This window comes from Capsicum annuum, chromosome 11, assembly GCF_002878395.1.
Source record: "Capsicum annuum cultivar UCD-10X-F1 chromosome 11, UCD10Xv1.1, whole genome shotgun sequence".
Classification (NCBI taxonomy): domain Eukaryota; kingdom Viridiplantae; phylum Streptophyta; class Magnoliopsida; order Solanales; family Solanaceae; genus Capsicum; species Capsicum annuum.
In genome coordinates this window covers 1,100,787-1,115,485 of record NC_061121.1, presented here as the reverse complement: position 1 = coordinate 1,115,485, position 14,699 = coordinate 1,100,787, and the positions used below count along the sequence as shown (strand labels likewise).

The following is a 14,699-nucleotide window of genomic DNA, read 5'->3' as shown; positions in this document are numbered from 1 at the left end:
CAATGCGTGTGTCACACGCACCTTGCCAACTCATCAAAAAGTGTCAAAATGACAGACTTTATACCTACTTGAGGTGCCAAAATGAACCAATGTCCACTTAAGGTGCCTAAGTGAAAGATCTTGCGTACTTAAGGGGCCTGGTGATGGGTTTTGCCTTCTAAGTAAATAGAAACTTCCATTTGTAAATAATTAGTAACTATTGTAGATAATGGTAGATGAATGGTAAAATATAGTACATATCTTAGCAAGGGAAAACCATTTGAAGTTCATCAACCAGTAAATATAACTATTGGAGTAACACTATAGCAGTCGAGTTAAAAAAAATGGGTGAGATATATGTCAACCATTGGAAGTTCATCAACCAGTTGTTTCTCTCTTGACCCTTTAGATATATGTTAACTCGGGAAATTAAATGATAGAATGCGAGCAAAGATCTATGTAATAGGGAAGGAAAGAAAACCAAGCGAAAAGGAAGAGAACACAGAAATGCACTGTTGACATCAAGCTGGCGGAGAGTCCAGTTATGGCGAAGTGCCACAGAAAGGGTTATTCTGGCCGTGGTAGGCTTGATGACTGGGCTGAAAGTCGCGTGGAAGTCAATGCCCGGCCTTTGAGTGAAGCCTTTCACAACCAGTCGTGCTTTATATCTATCAATAGACCCATCTGCTTTCCTTTTAATCCTGAAAAGCCACTTGCAGGAAATAATATTTTTAGTTGGGTCAGGAGGAACAAGTTCCCAAGTCTGGTTTTTAATTAAAGCATCAAGTTCCTGTTTCATCGCTTCACGCCACTCGAAATATTTTTGTGCTTGTTTGACAGTGGTGGGTATGGTGGTGGGGTTTAACTTAGCCAAGTAATAAAAAATTTGTTTGGGTTTGGTGATATTGTTTTGGGAGCGAGTGACAACACGGGTAGGAGGAGAGGGACATTTGGGAGATCAGGGGCAAGCTCCAACTCAGGAATAGGACGGACTGACTGATGAACCATGGGTGTAGATGGAATTGTGTTCCTGTGATGATAAACAAAGAGAGGATGTGAGCTGTAATTTGTGTTTGTGGGTATATGCGTTGGTATATTTGTAGAGAGGGCTGGTGGTGTGAGCTGTTGGGCAGTAGGGTGAGAGATTCTGGGAGCCTTGGAATTGTAGAAGATGAGGGTGATAGAAATTTACCTGGGAAAGGAGAAGTTGCATCCACCGTTGGTTCACTGTCGGAGTTGGATTGTGAGTGTGAGTTGGCCTGTAACTCTGCTGGAGAAGGAGAAGATATCGAGCGAGGCTCTACAGGTGTTTGGACATCTATTTCTAATGGAATTGGAAGCTCCGTAGTTATGGTAAGTTTGGGTGTAGGATCAGAAGAATTTGAAACCGTGATATTGTCCTATTTTAGGTGAGGTGATTTGATGGCAATATTGGAGAACATGATTTTGAAAGGGAAAACATTCTCAATAAATTGCACATCGCGAGATAAATATACTTTTGCGAAAATTGGGTCAAAACACTGGTGACAGTGATGAGATAAGGAAAATCTACGATAGACACATGGGATGGATTTTGGTTTAAGTTTATTTTTGGAGTATGGTTTAAGCCATGGATAGCATAAACAACTGAAAATTTGCAGGGGGCTATAATCAAGCAATTTTCCAATTAGTCGCTGGAATGGGGATTGGTTATCTAGTTGAGAGGTGGGAAAACGGTTAATGAGGTAGACCGTTTGATGACACGCGAAAGACCAAAATTGGGGAGGAAGGGACGCCTCATGTTAGAGCGTTCTTGCAGTTTCAACAATATGGCGATGTCGTCGTTCTGCAAGCGCAACTCGTTGAGGCGTATATGGTGGAGTAGAGAGGTGGTCAATTCTGTGAAGTGAGAGATAAGGGTCAAGACTTTTATATTCTCCTCCACCATCTGTGTACAGTGATAAAATTTTGATGTCAAAATGCTTTTTCATCATAGGATGGAATTTTTGGAAAATCTCTTTGACCTCACTTTTATTTTTTAATGTATAGAGCCAAGTATATTTCGTATATTGATCAACAAAAATACAATAATACAATTTCTTGTCAAGAGATAAGACTGGTGATAGCCCCCATAAATCACTAAAGATTATTTGAAGCGGTTTAGAGCTACACAATGATAATTGAGTAAAAGGATGCCGATGGACTTTATTAGATAAGAAAGAATTACAATAAAAAGGCTTGTCTCGCTCATGAAACGGTAGCGAGAATTTATTTAAAATAAACCTAAGAACTCTAAAGTGGGGATGACCCAAACGTTGATGCCAAGTAGTGAGAGGAGTAGATGTGGTGGTCATGTGAGCTTGGGGATGTGAAATGGGCCACTCATATAGTCCATTGTTAGTCCGATCGTGCACCAACGGTTTCCGCGTTTTCAGATCCTTCACAAAAAAGTCAAAGGGAAAAAAATCAATGGACTTTGAATTGTCTTGACAAAATTTTGAAACAGAGAGAAGTTTGCGTTTAATAGATGGGGCACAAAGAGCGTGAGATAGCTTAAGCACATTATTTGATGCATTTAATTGAGTAAAACCAGTGTGAGAGATGGGAATTTTGTTACCGTCACCCATGGAGACATCCTCGTTACCGTGGTATGGTTGTAGGTTATGTAGCTCCGTGGTGATGTGATGGGTGGCTCCGGAGTCGACTATCCAAGGGTTAGTGGCAGCAGTAAATCCAGCAGCATAGTTGGCTTTGGCCTCAAAGTGATTATGAGACTTCGAACGACAAACATTGGCGGTATGGCTAATCCCATTGCATAGTTGACATCGAGTAACAGTCTTTGGATTGGAATTGGACTGCCATTTTGGATTGGAGTTGGACTTCCACTGTGATGTAGTGTTCGGACGTGAATTCTGGTGCCACTGTTGAGAATTATTATTCTGCCTAGGATTGTTACGGTTATTGGTATTGGATTTGGTGGGAGTCGCGACCGCGACAGTTATGGGATTGAAAAGTTTCTTAACATCCTCGTGACGAAGGAAGAGTTCATGGTCAAGTAGCTTTTCAAACAATTCTTCATATGAGACAGCCGTATCACGTGCACGAATGGAAGCAGAAATTTCAGGAAATTCAGGACCTAGCCCGCTAAGTATTTTGACAATGAGTTCAGGATTTGACACAGGAGAAGCAACAGTGGCTAACTTATCCGAAAGGGACCGAATAGTGTGAAGATATTCAGTGATGGAGCGAGATTCCTTAGTGACGCGAGCAAGTTGATCACGCAGTCTGAAGACACGCGTTTGTGATCTGTTTGCATAAGTAGTGTGCAGAGCGTCCCAAGCCGATTTGGATGAGTTGGCTGCAGCAACAGTCGGAGCAATGATGGGTTCAATAGATGCCATGAGGGCATTTTGGATGAGTTGGTCTTAACGGAACCAAGTTAAAAAAGTAGGATCAGGAGATACATTGTTGCCAACGGTCAGGGTGAGAGTAGGGGCAGGAGTGGTCCCATCGAGATGACCAAATAGATTATAACCATACATAAGCACGAAGAATTGAGCTTTCCAGGTGGTAAAGTTGTGGCCACCGCTGAGTTTGATGGGTAGTTGGGACGCAGGGTTGAATTGAATAATAATGTTAGCACTTGTTGTGTTATCAGCATTAACAACTCTGGGATTATTGGCCATTGCTACTGATTTGTGTGAGGAAGAGAGAAAAAAAAAATAGGATCGTTCTCGTTAGAGAGTATAGAGCTTTGATACCATGTAAACGCAAAGTAAGTGCTGATAGAAGAAGATGTTTATTAATGAAGCATAAAGCGTATTAAATAGAGTTACAGATAAACTAAAATGAGTCCTAAACTAACTAAACTAGACTAGTCCTAAATAAACAGAAATACTGACTAATATTGCATGTGATGTTTCAATAATTCATCCATCGACTTAAACCACTCCCCTTCGCACAAATGCTAGTTTCCCTCCACCTCCAACTTTGCAACTGCCGCCTTCTCCATCCCGAACAACCTATTTGTCACACCTCACCCCTACGCATACTTTCTTCCCCTTCAGCCTGCAGGGTATCGATCGGTCCCTTCCAGCTCACATCTTCCCCAGTACTACTACTACCAGCATCTCATTGACACCTCTCTCCCTTTGTCTTCTTCCATCCTACCTTCAGAAATAAGTAGGTTCATTTCCAAACAATCTAACAAAAACTTACGGATATTTTCCCCAGAGATTTAGTCTTCCCAAAAATGCAATCATCCTACAGGCAAGCTAACCACATAAGGTAGTAGATAAAATGAAGATTAGGTTCATCTTCTGAACTACATGACATGAGCTGAAAACATAATTCATACAAATCAATTGCTGCTGCTAAGGGTCAGGATCTGCTAGCTGATAAGTGATTCCGAAAACTAAAACACAACTGTACGTTGCCAGGTAGTATTTGCCTGTTTATGGTTTTGTCTTCTCCTGTAATATATAGCTAATTTTAGCATGTAAGCAACAAAAAACTGAAAACCGCGCTATTGTGTACGTAGTCATACAATCAAAAACTTCCCTCATCACCTACAGTTGAAAATATATATATGCTCGGAACAAATGAGATCGATTTTAGTCAAACGTAGCATTAATCTCTGCAGATCAACATTTATGTCAAAACTCTTCTGATTTTTTTTTACCGCTTCTTGAGCGGCTTTAACTGTCTGATTTGTCACCCCAAGATTTGAACAAAAGCATCGCTATAGGTTAAAAGCATGATCAGTAACCAAGTTTTGGGAAACAAGAAAAGGTATGAAGAAAATTCAGTTTAGAAAAATAGCAGTAATCACCATGAAATCTTCAGCATATGTATAGTTCCCATTTCCACAAAATTGAATACAACTATTGAACTCGAAATTACGCCATTCACACTATATCTTTCTCCAACAATTCCAAAAAGCAACACTATCAGTTCAACCAAGAATGCTAGCAACCACAAGAATTGAACTCGAAGGTACGCCATTTTAGCTACATTAATTTAATCGAACCCCATACTATATCTTTCTCCAACAATCTCAAAAAACAACACTATCAGCTCAATCAAGAAAGCCAACAACCACAAAATACACAAAACAACGACAATTGAACTCGAAGAAGTTATGCCATTATTTTAGCCATATTTAATCAAACTCCATACAATATGATCTCTCCAACAATCCCAAAAAAAACAACACTATCAACAATTTAAACAATTAATCAATAATGCTAGCAACCACAAAAACAACAACAATTGAACTCAAAATTATGCCATTTTAGCGATATTTAATCAAACCCCATGAATTATCTTCCAAAAAAAATCCCAAAAATGACACTATTAGCTCAAACAAGAGTGGTAGCAACTATTGAAAAAAGAAAGAGGTTTTCAAAGTTTGAACAATAAACTGCAAATTAAATAGCTGAGCATTGCTACACAACATTGAAAATATTGTTGCTATCACATTGTGTGCTATCAGAAAATAAAATCAGAATCCTCATGCAAGATGAAAGAATCTAAATTAATCCACTTACAAGATGAAATAATTTGAGCTTGGATCTTTCGGAAACAACCTCTCTATCTCACCGCTTTTCGATGTATACATGCATACATCGCCTTCCGCCGTACATTCATCAAATCATAGGTTTTCCCATCATTTTTTTTTTTTTATAATCGTACTGTCTACCTCAGCTTTCATCCATCTCGATTAAATTCACAGATATCAGGTAACCCCGTCTGTCAGGGCTAGGCAGAATTAAAAGATTGTTCTACAAAGTTAATTTATACAGTATCTGTTTAGAAGCCATTATTTTCAATAGTGGGATTTCATACATAAAAAAAAAATAAGCATAAAACGAATTCAACATTGCTATACAGACATAAAAAATAATTTTACCTAGGTATAGAAAATGTAAAACCCCCTGGATTGGATTCACCAAAAAACTGTAATTTTTTTTTTTTAATCTGTCAAAGCTGTAATTACTGTTGTGTATCCTACAATGCTCGGACTCTTTAAAAATCTCTAAGGGTACGTGTTGGATTTTCCAAAGTAGTGCATTTTTAGAGAATCGAACATGAATGCGGCATCCAATGTGAATAGTCCGCCTAACTTAATTTGAGTACAAAATAGTTGTTTCAGCTTTTGGATGCCATAATTTGTGTAACGTCTCCTTAGGGTTGTACATCGGTCGGTTCAGTTTGATTTTATATATTATCGGTTCGATTTTCGAGTTTTAAATATGCTAAGCCAATAATCAAACCAATAAGATATTTTTTGTCGATTTTTGGTCCATAGCGGTTCTATTTTTTAGTTTAACCGATAAGAAAATGTGCATAAAATAAGTATCAGTTTGGCGCAATGATTCTCAATGTTATGTAACAAATAGCAACTAACATGACATCAATAAGATAGCTCACAAAATAAAAACAGTAGTAGCCAACATGACATATGCCTTGCAGTGCCAAATTCCACAAAATAAAAAGTGCATCATCCTATTTTTAAATCATGCAGAGATGAAATCGAATGTAACTTCATCGAGTTATAGGTTTTTAGGAAATTGAATAGGTTGGTTCGAGATGCTGGGTATATAAGTAAGCAAGTCTTACTCCCTAGTGACGCGTGCGGGTCTGGGCCCAAAACGGACAATTTCACTAATGGGTTGTCTCTCGGGCCTTGATGGTTCGGGATGTCCGTCGCGGCCAGGGCCCCGGCTCGGGTCGTGACAGGTACTTGGTAGCTATGTTGCGCAGACCCTTCAAAAATGTTATTGTGTGCGTGTCGGATCCTTTAAAAGAAGTGCATTTGAGAGAATCCAAAACGAGTGCGACAACATTTTTGAAGAGTTCGAGCAACTTAGCTTGTTAGAATAGATTTCATAACTGGATGTTTATTGTGATAATGTTGGAAATTGCTTTAAGTTACTGCACTAGTTTTTAGCAAAATAAGTTAGTTAATTTAGGATGAATTTGAATTTTGAATTTAAGTTAGGTTATTTGATTTGTTAAGACATTTTATTAAGTTTAAATTTTTAATGTTGCTGATTTTTCTATTGTAAGGTGACTATTTAAAGCCCCTTGATGCTCGATAAAATCATTGAATACTAGTGAAAGTTATTCAATCTCTTGAGAGCCATTTTAACCCCTTTTCGCTGCCTCATCTTTTTTTAAAAAAACCAACAGTGGTATCAAGAGCTTCATTGATCTTACGGGATTTGTGAATTCTTCCAAAGCGCTACCATACCATTTTTAACCCATTAGGGCTCCATTTTAACCCGTTAGGGCTAATTTTTTTCAACCCGTGCTTATTTTCAAAGCATTGGGCTATTTTCAACCAAAAAAATGTTAAGCAGCAGTTTCTCATTTTATGTTTTATGTGATGTTGTGAAAGAAGAAAAATTCTTACAACAACATTTTGCAACTCCCACAATTGTCAAGATGAAAGCTCTTTCAAACAAAACAAGATTGTTGATGGTGTTTTTCTAGCAAAGAATCAAAAGAAAGAAGAGAAAGATCAATATCAAAAAGAAAAAGTGCAAATTAAAAAAAAAAAAAATTAAAAAATTCAGCATTTAGTACCGGAGCAAAAATTGAGGAGGAGTAGTTTTCTAAATCGCAATAACTAAAGTAAGGAGGAGTGTTGGAAATTGCTTTAAGTTACTGCACTAATTTTTAGCAAAATAAGTTAGTTAATTTAGGATGAATTTGAATTTTGAATTTAAGTTAGATTGTTTGATTTGTTGAGACATTTTAGTGAGTTTAAATTTTGAATGTTGCTGTTTTTTCTATTGTAAGGTGGCTATTTAAAGCCCCTTAATGCTCAATAAAATCATTGAATACTATTGAATGTTATTAAAAGTTATTCAATCCTTTGAGAGTCATTTTAACCCCTTTTCGCTGCCCATCTTTTTCAAAAAAAGCCAACAGATAAATTGATAATTAGTTATATTATGCTTTCCTTATTATTTGCTGGACTTAGTTGCTATGTGTCTTATTTAAAGCTGTATTCTCCTTTTTAAACTGTTTGGTCTTTCCGAAACAACCTTTTTATCTCTATGAGATAAGATTAAGTTCTTCATCCTACTCGTGGAAATACATTGTGTATGTTGTTGTTGTAAATTGATAATTGGTTATGTTAAGCTTTTTCTATTATTTGCTAGACTTAATTAATTAGTTGCTATTATTTCTCATTTATGGTTGTATTCTCATTTTTAAAATTGTGTTGTTATGCATCTTTCCAAAACAATCTCTCTGTCTCCACAAGCTAAGGATAAGGTTTGTGCTCCACTTGTGGGAATTATACATTGCGTATGTTGTTGTTGTATGCTAAGCTTTTGCTATTATTTGCTAGACTTAATTAGTTGCTATTATGTCTCATTTACAGTGTATTCTCATTTTTAAACTTGTGTTGTTATGCGTCTTCCAAAACAGCCTCTCTATTTCGACGTGGTAGGGTAACATCTGCGCTCCACTTGTAGGAATTATACATCGAATGTGTTGTTGTTGTTGTAAATTGGTATGGTTATGTTAAGCTTTTGCAATTATTTTCTGTACTTAATTAGTTGCTATATGTCTGCTTTGCATCTGTATGTTATTTTTTAGTATCGTTTTGTTATGAGTTAGTTGAGTCGAGGGTCTACAGAAACAACCTCTCTACCTCCACGAGGTAGTATTAAGGTCAGCGTAAACCGTCCCCTCCCGGACCCTACCTAGTGGGATTACACCGCGTGTATGCTATGCTCTTGTTGTTGTTGTTCTGACTTCTTTTTCTTTCCAAATATTCACAACTCAAAATGGCAATGATAAGTCGCGGCAGTAAGAGACGTTATGTTGAAGGGGGCGAACTTGATAGACTTACCGCTCTTCCCGTTAGTGTCAAACACCAGATTCAGGAGCGCTTGTCTATGGAGGAAGCTGCACGAATGAGTATTTTGTCTAGACCGTGGAGACATGTTTGGTCTTCAATCCCATTCAAATTCATTGTTGACAAAAGCTGTAATGTCACTGTTCTTGCTAGTTTCTGTTTATTGAGTAGGAGGCAGGCTAGTAATTAGCACCCCTCTGAACCTGTAACCAGTCCCGGTCCCGGTCCCGATTCTTTTCATGCACACAACACAAGGCATCATGATGGATGCCCAACATCTGAAAGCTCATGATGTTCTGATGCAATACCTGCTGTTTTTTGTGTTCTCTGTGTTGCTATTTATAGGATTTGGAGACTTCCTCAGTTCTGATCAAATGTGTTGGACAAGTTAGTTAAATATATGATTGAAGCTAAAGTATTTTGTTTTTGGCAAATCAAAGAATGCTCAGGGTGTATTTGCGTATTACGTTGAGCTTACCCTTAATCATCATTTTCTCATGGTTTTGTTACAGCGTCTACCCCTTCAGAGAGGAATGATGCCATGAAACATGAGAGGATTACTGAGAGTACCTCATCGACCTTACTTCGGACTATGTGGCTGATCCGCAGGCAATGAGAAAGTACCACTTTTCGTAAGTGTTGATGAATCTAATCTATTTAAGAGTCCCTACTCCCTTCTCCTACCGGATCCAACAGGGCCGGGGAATCTCATGAGGCACCTCAATGTAGACATACCAAGTTGATTGGAAAAAAAAAAACTAAAAGCAACACCAGAAAGGACCCATTACTCATGAGGCACCTCAATGTAGACATACCAAGTTGATTAGAAAAGGAAAAACTAAAAGCAACACCAGAAGGGATACCGACGCATCAGTTTTATCATGATGGGTGAATAGCTGAAGCCCCAGCCCAAAATACATTTAACTCTGAGCTAGTACATAAAAACAGACAACCTCAACTTATCTGAAACTGAAGTACATAGTTACTATGATGTTCCATATGGCAATTGAAAAAGAGGCACTAAGGAAGCCGTTGATAACATAACAATACCTTCCATTGCAAACTGACCATGCCAGAGGTTTATCCGTCATAGATAGACTCATAATCCACTTTATCATATAGATAGATATGTATTAGTATTGATTAACCTACTGTTCAAAACTTCACTAAGCACCTTAGCATAATCACAGCAACACTAATTATTATATGCAAATGCCATTAAACATTGAAGAAAATATTTTATCAACAAAATGCCACTATGTTAGTCAACACCATAATCATTAGTAGCACAAATTTGCTGGTCAGTGTAAAGATTCAACAGTAATAAGGAAATTTGGGCTTTAGACCCCATAAAATGTTACAGTACAACTGTAATTCGCTATGGCAGTTTAGGGTCTCCATAGAATGGAAAAACAACAAGAATTGGGAAGCATCCTAAGCATTTTGAATCACATGTGAGCACCACTGTTATCTCTTTCCTTGAGCACTTCAGAAGCATGTTCTTCCACCGACTCGCCATTTCTTTCATTTTTGTGATGAGGTTGATGATGGTCGTTCAACACATCATCTGAACAGCGATGCTTATGGTTGGAACGGTGATGACGGTGATGACCATGTCGATGATGATTCTTCCTATGCTTTTCTTTTCTATTGAATTCCTCATTCTCATCAGAAGATTTACCTAGGGAACTACTTCTATCACGCCTAAAATCTTCAGAATCCGAAGAGCTTGAATCGTGACTATGGGATCTGCGATGACGTTTCCTATGTTTCCCATGATTACTGCGGTTCACTTTTTCTTCATCACTAGAAGAAGCAGAAGCATCTGAACCCAACCTTACCTGACGTTTATGATGCTTTGTGTGGCTTCGTTTCCTAGCTGCAACACGGTCATCATCACTGGAAGACCCTGATCTAGCCGAGTGTGATCGTCGATGACGTTTGTGATGCTTTGAATGACGTTTTCTTCTTACATCTTCATCATCTTCATCATCTGACGAACTGTCATCAGTGTGTCTATCATGATGCCTACGCTTCTTGTGGCACCGCCTCTTTCTTCTTCTCTCTTCTTCTGAATCGCTATCATATTCCTCACTGCTATCGTCACTGGAATCAGAGGACTTTCTCTTCGACTTCCGCTTGGATTTCTTGTCTTTCCTATCAGAATCACCGGACTCTGAACTATGGTGCTTCCTGTGCTTCTTATGGGACTTTTTCGTGGATTTTTTCCGTTCACATTCACTATCAGTGTCATTCCCACTATCAGACCCCACGTCAGATTTCCTTTTATGCTTAGCTGCCTTAGCCTTCTCTCTAGCTTCAGCAGCAGACTTCGCTTTTGCTGCAGCTTCAAGTTTTTGCTCCCATTTCAAGTGACCTTCTTTCTTCTCAAGCGCTCTCTTCTTTTTCTCCTCGACCAACTGCATGAACTTCTTGGCATCCATCCAGATGTAAAAGACAAACAAATCTCTGCATTTTGGTATGATGATGACCAGAATGGCATCTCAAAGAAGAGAAAGGAAACAATGTTAGTTCTTCCACCATTAACATTCACCATTGAACGAGAGCTTATTCATATGAGAGTAAAGTTTTCTACAATTCATAAATCCACATTAATTACTGATATTGTCAAACTAGATATGTCACAGACTCAAAGCTCATATATCTAGTAGCAATCAGACTAATTATGTCCTTAGAGTAAAATATTATCTGAGAATAGATCTATTATATACGCTAAATAAAACTGCTACATATAAGATTCAGTATTGTGCATCACGGACATGGCAACCAGTTGCAAACAATAGAAGTTCTAACAATGACGCAACACCACATATATTTAAAAATTCTTTATTGTCATTGCATCTCTATCTAGCTATAATCAGCACCAAAAAATTCATCAATCGGATGCTATAATTGAGAAGTTAGCATAAACAAGTACCTATGACAGATTTATTGAATTAAAAAACACTTGGCAGTAACTGAAACACACAGGGAAGACGCATAAATAAGAAATGCTTTTCTAAAGGAAAAAGAAAGTGTGTTGGACCATGAGTCTAGACTAAAATAACAAAAGAAGCTATCAGGCAGAGTCAGAATATACTTCTTATCATAAGCAGGTTCGAAATAATTTCAGATTTTATTTGTTTGTCAACTGGAAAAAATCCATGTAACAATCTCTACAAGGCCATCCAAATGAAGTGACAATTGATGAGTGCAAAGACACCAACTAAAAAAGAACTAGAGTTTCAAACTGGAACAGGTTTCTTACCTTATAACAAAGAAATAGCTAGCCAAAAGTCCAATCTCTAGCTCAAATCACCCTCCTACCAACTTCCTCAAAGAATCTGCACTATCAAAAAAGAGGTTATACAACTTTGCTAAACAATTGCCATCTCTAAATCAAAGAAGTTCAAGGAACTTTGAAGCAGCTTGAGTTTTTACAACCCAGACTGGCCTCAATACTATTTGATTTGAGGATAAATCAAGCTTCTTAGATTAAAAGTAACAAGCTTTTCAACGTAAATCGAAGCAACATAATAAAACCCTCGAGTGCTCCAAAAAATTTGTACAACAAACAATAAAGGGCAAGAAATTTTGAAGTAGCTAGAATTTTTAGAACCTAGATCCATCTCAGTACTTCTATATTTAAGGAAAAATCTTAAGATTAAAATTAATGAGATTTTCAAAGTAAACTGAAGCGATAGAACCAACCTGATCTAGTACTATCGATTTGAGGACAAATCAAGATTCTTAGACTACAATTGACCAGATTTTCAATTCACATTGAAGCAATAGAACAAAATCCATCTCAGTACCCTTCGATTTGAGGACAAATCAAACTTCTTAGAAGTAATGAGATTTTCTACTAAAATTGAGGCAATAGAGTAAAACCCACCTCGGTACAATTCAATTTGAGGACAAAGCAAGCTTCTTAGACTAAAATGAACAACCTTTTCAAAGTAAAGCGAAGCAACAGAACAAAACCCTAGAATGCTATTAACATCACCAAATAAAATTCACCAAGAAAGTATACAACAAGCAAGAAAAAGGGCAAAGAATTTTGAAGACGACCCAGACCCACCTCAGTACTATCCGGTTTAAGGACAAATCAAGCTTCTTTAGACTAAAAATAAAGAGCTTTTCATCATAAATTGGATCAACAGAATAAAACCCTAAGAAATGCGAGTAACATGACCAAATAAATTCACCAAAAGCATACAACAAACAAGAAAAAGGGGAAGGAATTTTGAAGCAGCTGGGGCTTTTACAATCTAGACCCACCTCAAAAATCAAGTTTCTTAGACTAAAATTAGAGAGCTTTTCAACGTAAATCGAAGCAACAGAATAAAACCCAACTCAGTACTATTCAATGCAGGCTTAATCAAGCTTCTTATACTATAATTAACGAGATTTTTAACATAAATTAAAGCAACAGAACAAAACCCAGCTCACTATTCTTCAATTTGAGGACAAACCAAGCTTATTAGACTAAAATTAACAACCTTTTTCATTACAAACCGAAGCAACAGAGCAAAACCATTGAATGCTAGTAACATCACCAAAAAAAAAAAAGTATACAACAAACAAGAAAAAGAGCAAGGAATTTTGAAGCAGCTGAATTCAATTCGACGACGAATCAATATTCTTAGACTAAAATTAACGAGAGTTTTAGCATAAATTAAAGCAACACAACAAAACTCAGCTCAGTATTCTTCAATTTGAGGACAAATCCAGCTTCTTAGACTAAAATTAACGATCTTTACATCATAAATTGAAGCAACAGAACAAAATCCTAAAATGCTAGTAATACAACAAACAAGAAAAAGAGGCAAGGAATTTTGACCCAGCTCAATATTCTTCAATTTGAGAGCAAATCAAGCTTATAAGACTAAAGTCAATAATCTTTTCGACCTAAATTCAAGCAACAGAACAAAACCCAGCTCAATATTCTCCGATTAAAGGACAAATCCAGCTTATTAGACTAAAAATTTAACCAGCTTTTCAACATAAATTGAAGCCACAGAATTAAAACCCTAGAATGCTAGCAACATCACCAAACAAAATTCACCGGAAAAAAACACACAAAAAACAGAAAAAGGTGCAAGGAATATTAAAGCAGCTGGAGTAAAAATTTTTTACTCTTCAATTTAAGGGCGAATCAAGCTTCTTACACTAAAATAAATGAGATTTTCAGCATAAATCGAAGCAACAAAATAAATTCACCGGAAAAAAATATACAATAAACAAGAAAAAAAGGACAAGGAATTATAAAGTAGCTGGAGTTTTTTACTTTTCAATTTAAGGACGAATCAAACTTCTTATACTAAAAATAAACGAGATTTTCAGCATAAATCGAAGCAACAGAATAAATTCACCAAAAAGTATACAAATAAACAAGAAAAAAATGGAAAGGAATTGTAAATTAGCTGGAGTTTTTAGATCAACATACCTTAGGAACCAGAAAAACAGAGAAAAATGAAGAGATTTGTTGAGAAAGAAGAAGGCCTTTGACTCCTCGTTGATAGAAAATGCCCAAATTTGTCTAGAGAGAGGAATTAGGGGTATTTATATTTATAGAAAAAGAAAAAAGAGGGGTTGAATTTGGAAGTACATATATATATATATGTATTGGGATAAACCGTGTTTGGCAAGTACTTTTGAGATTCGAAATTTGACTCTTGACTTTGATTCGAGACCCAACTTTCGATGTAGACTCACGTCTAGACTCCAATTTCGACCCTCACCTCGATACCAATCAGGGCTCGACCATCGACCTTTCAGACTTTTAGTCAAAGACGTGCATCTGTCAAGGTTCGAACTCGATGTACACTCTTAACCACTGAATTATGTTTTTCTAATTTGTTAA

At 37.0% G+C, this 14,699-nt stretch overlaps 2 protein-coding genes across 3 annotated transcripts; one reads left to right on the top strand and one right to left on the bottom strand.

Moving 5' to 3' along the window:
- The first annotated feature begins 8,762 nt into the window (after nucleotides 1-8,762).
- On the top strand, nucleotides 8,763-9,449 carry LOC124888574. Its single transcript, XM_047399251.1, has 3 exons — nucleotides 8,763-9,015; nucleotides 9,179-9,220; nucleotides 9,346-9,449. Exons 1-3 carry the CDS (start codon nucleotides 8,763-8,765, stop codon nucleotides 9,447-9,449), a joined length of 399 nt encoding a protein of 132 aa, XP_047255207.1.
- A 621-nt stretch (nucleotides 9,450-10,070) lies between these two features.
- LOC107854661 (sarcoplasmic reticulum histidine-rich calcium-binding protein) lies at nucleotides 10,071-14,436 on the bottom strand. 2 transcript variants are annotated; one of them, XM_016699685.2, is made up of 3 exons: nucleotides 14,283-14,436; nucleotides 12,102-12,177; nucleotides 10,071-11,336 (listed from the first exon to the last, which is right to left on the bottom strand). In XM_016699685.2, the coding sequence occupies exon 3, from the start codon at nucleotides 11,275-11,277 to the stop codon at nucleotides 10,282-10,284; it is 996 nt and encodes a 331-aa protein (XP_016555171.2). In that variant the 5' UTR covers nucleotides 11,278-11,336; nucleotides 12,102-12,177; nucleotides 14,283-14,436; the 3' UTR covers nucleotides 10,071-10,281. The 2 variants fall into 2 exon arrangements, with proteins under 2 accessions (XP_016555171.2, XP_016555172.2); XM_016699686.2 differs by having other exon boundaries at nucleotides 10,071-11,302.
- Nucleotides 14,437-14,699: the final 263 nt, after the last annotated feature.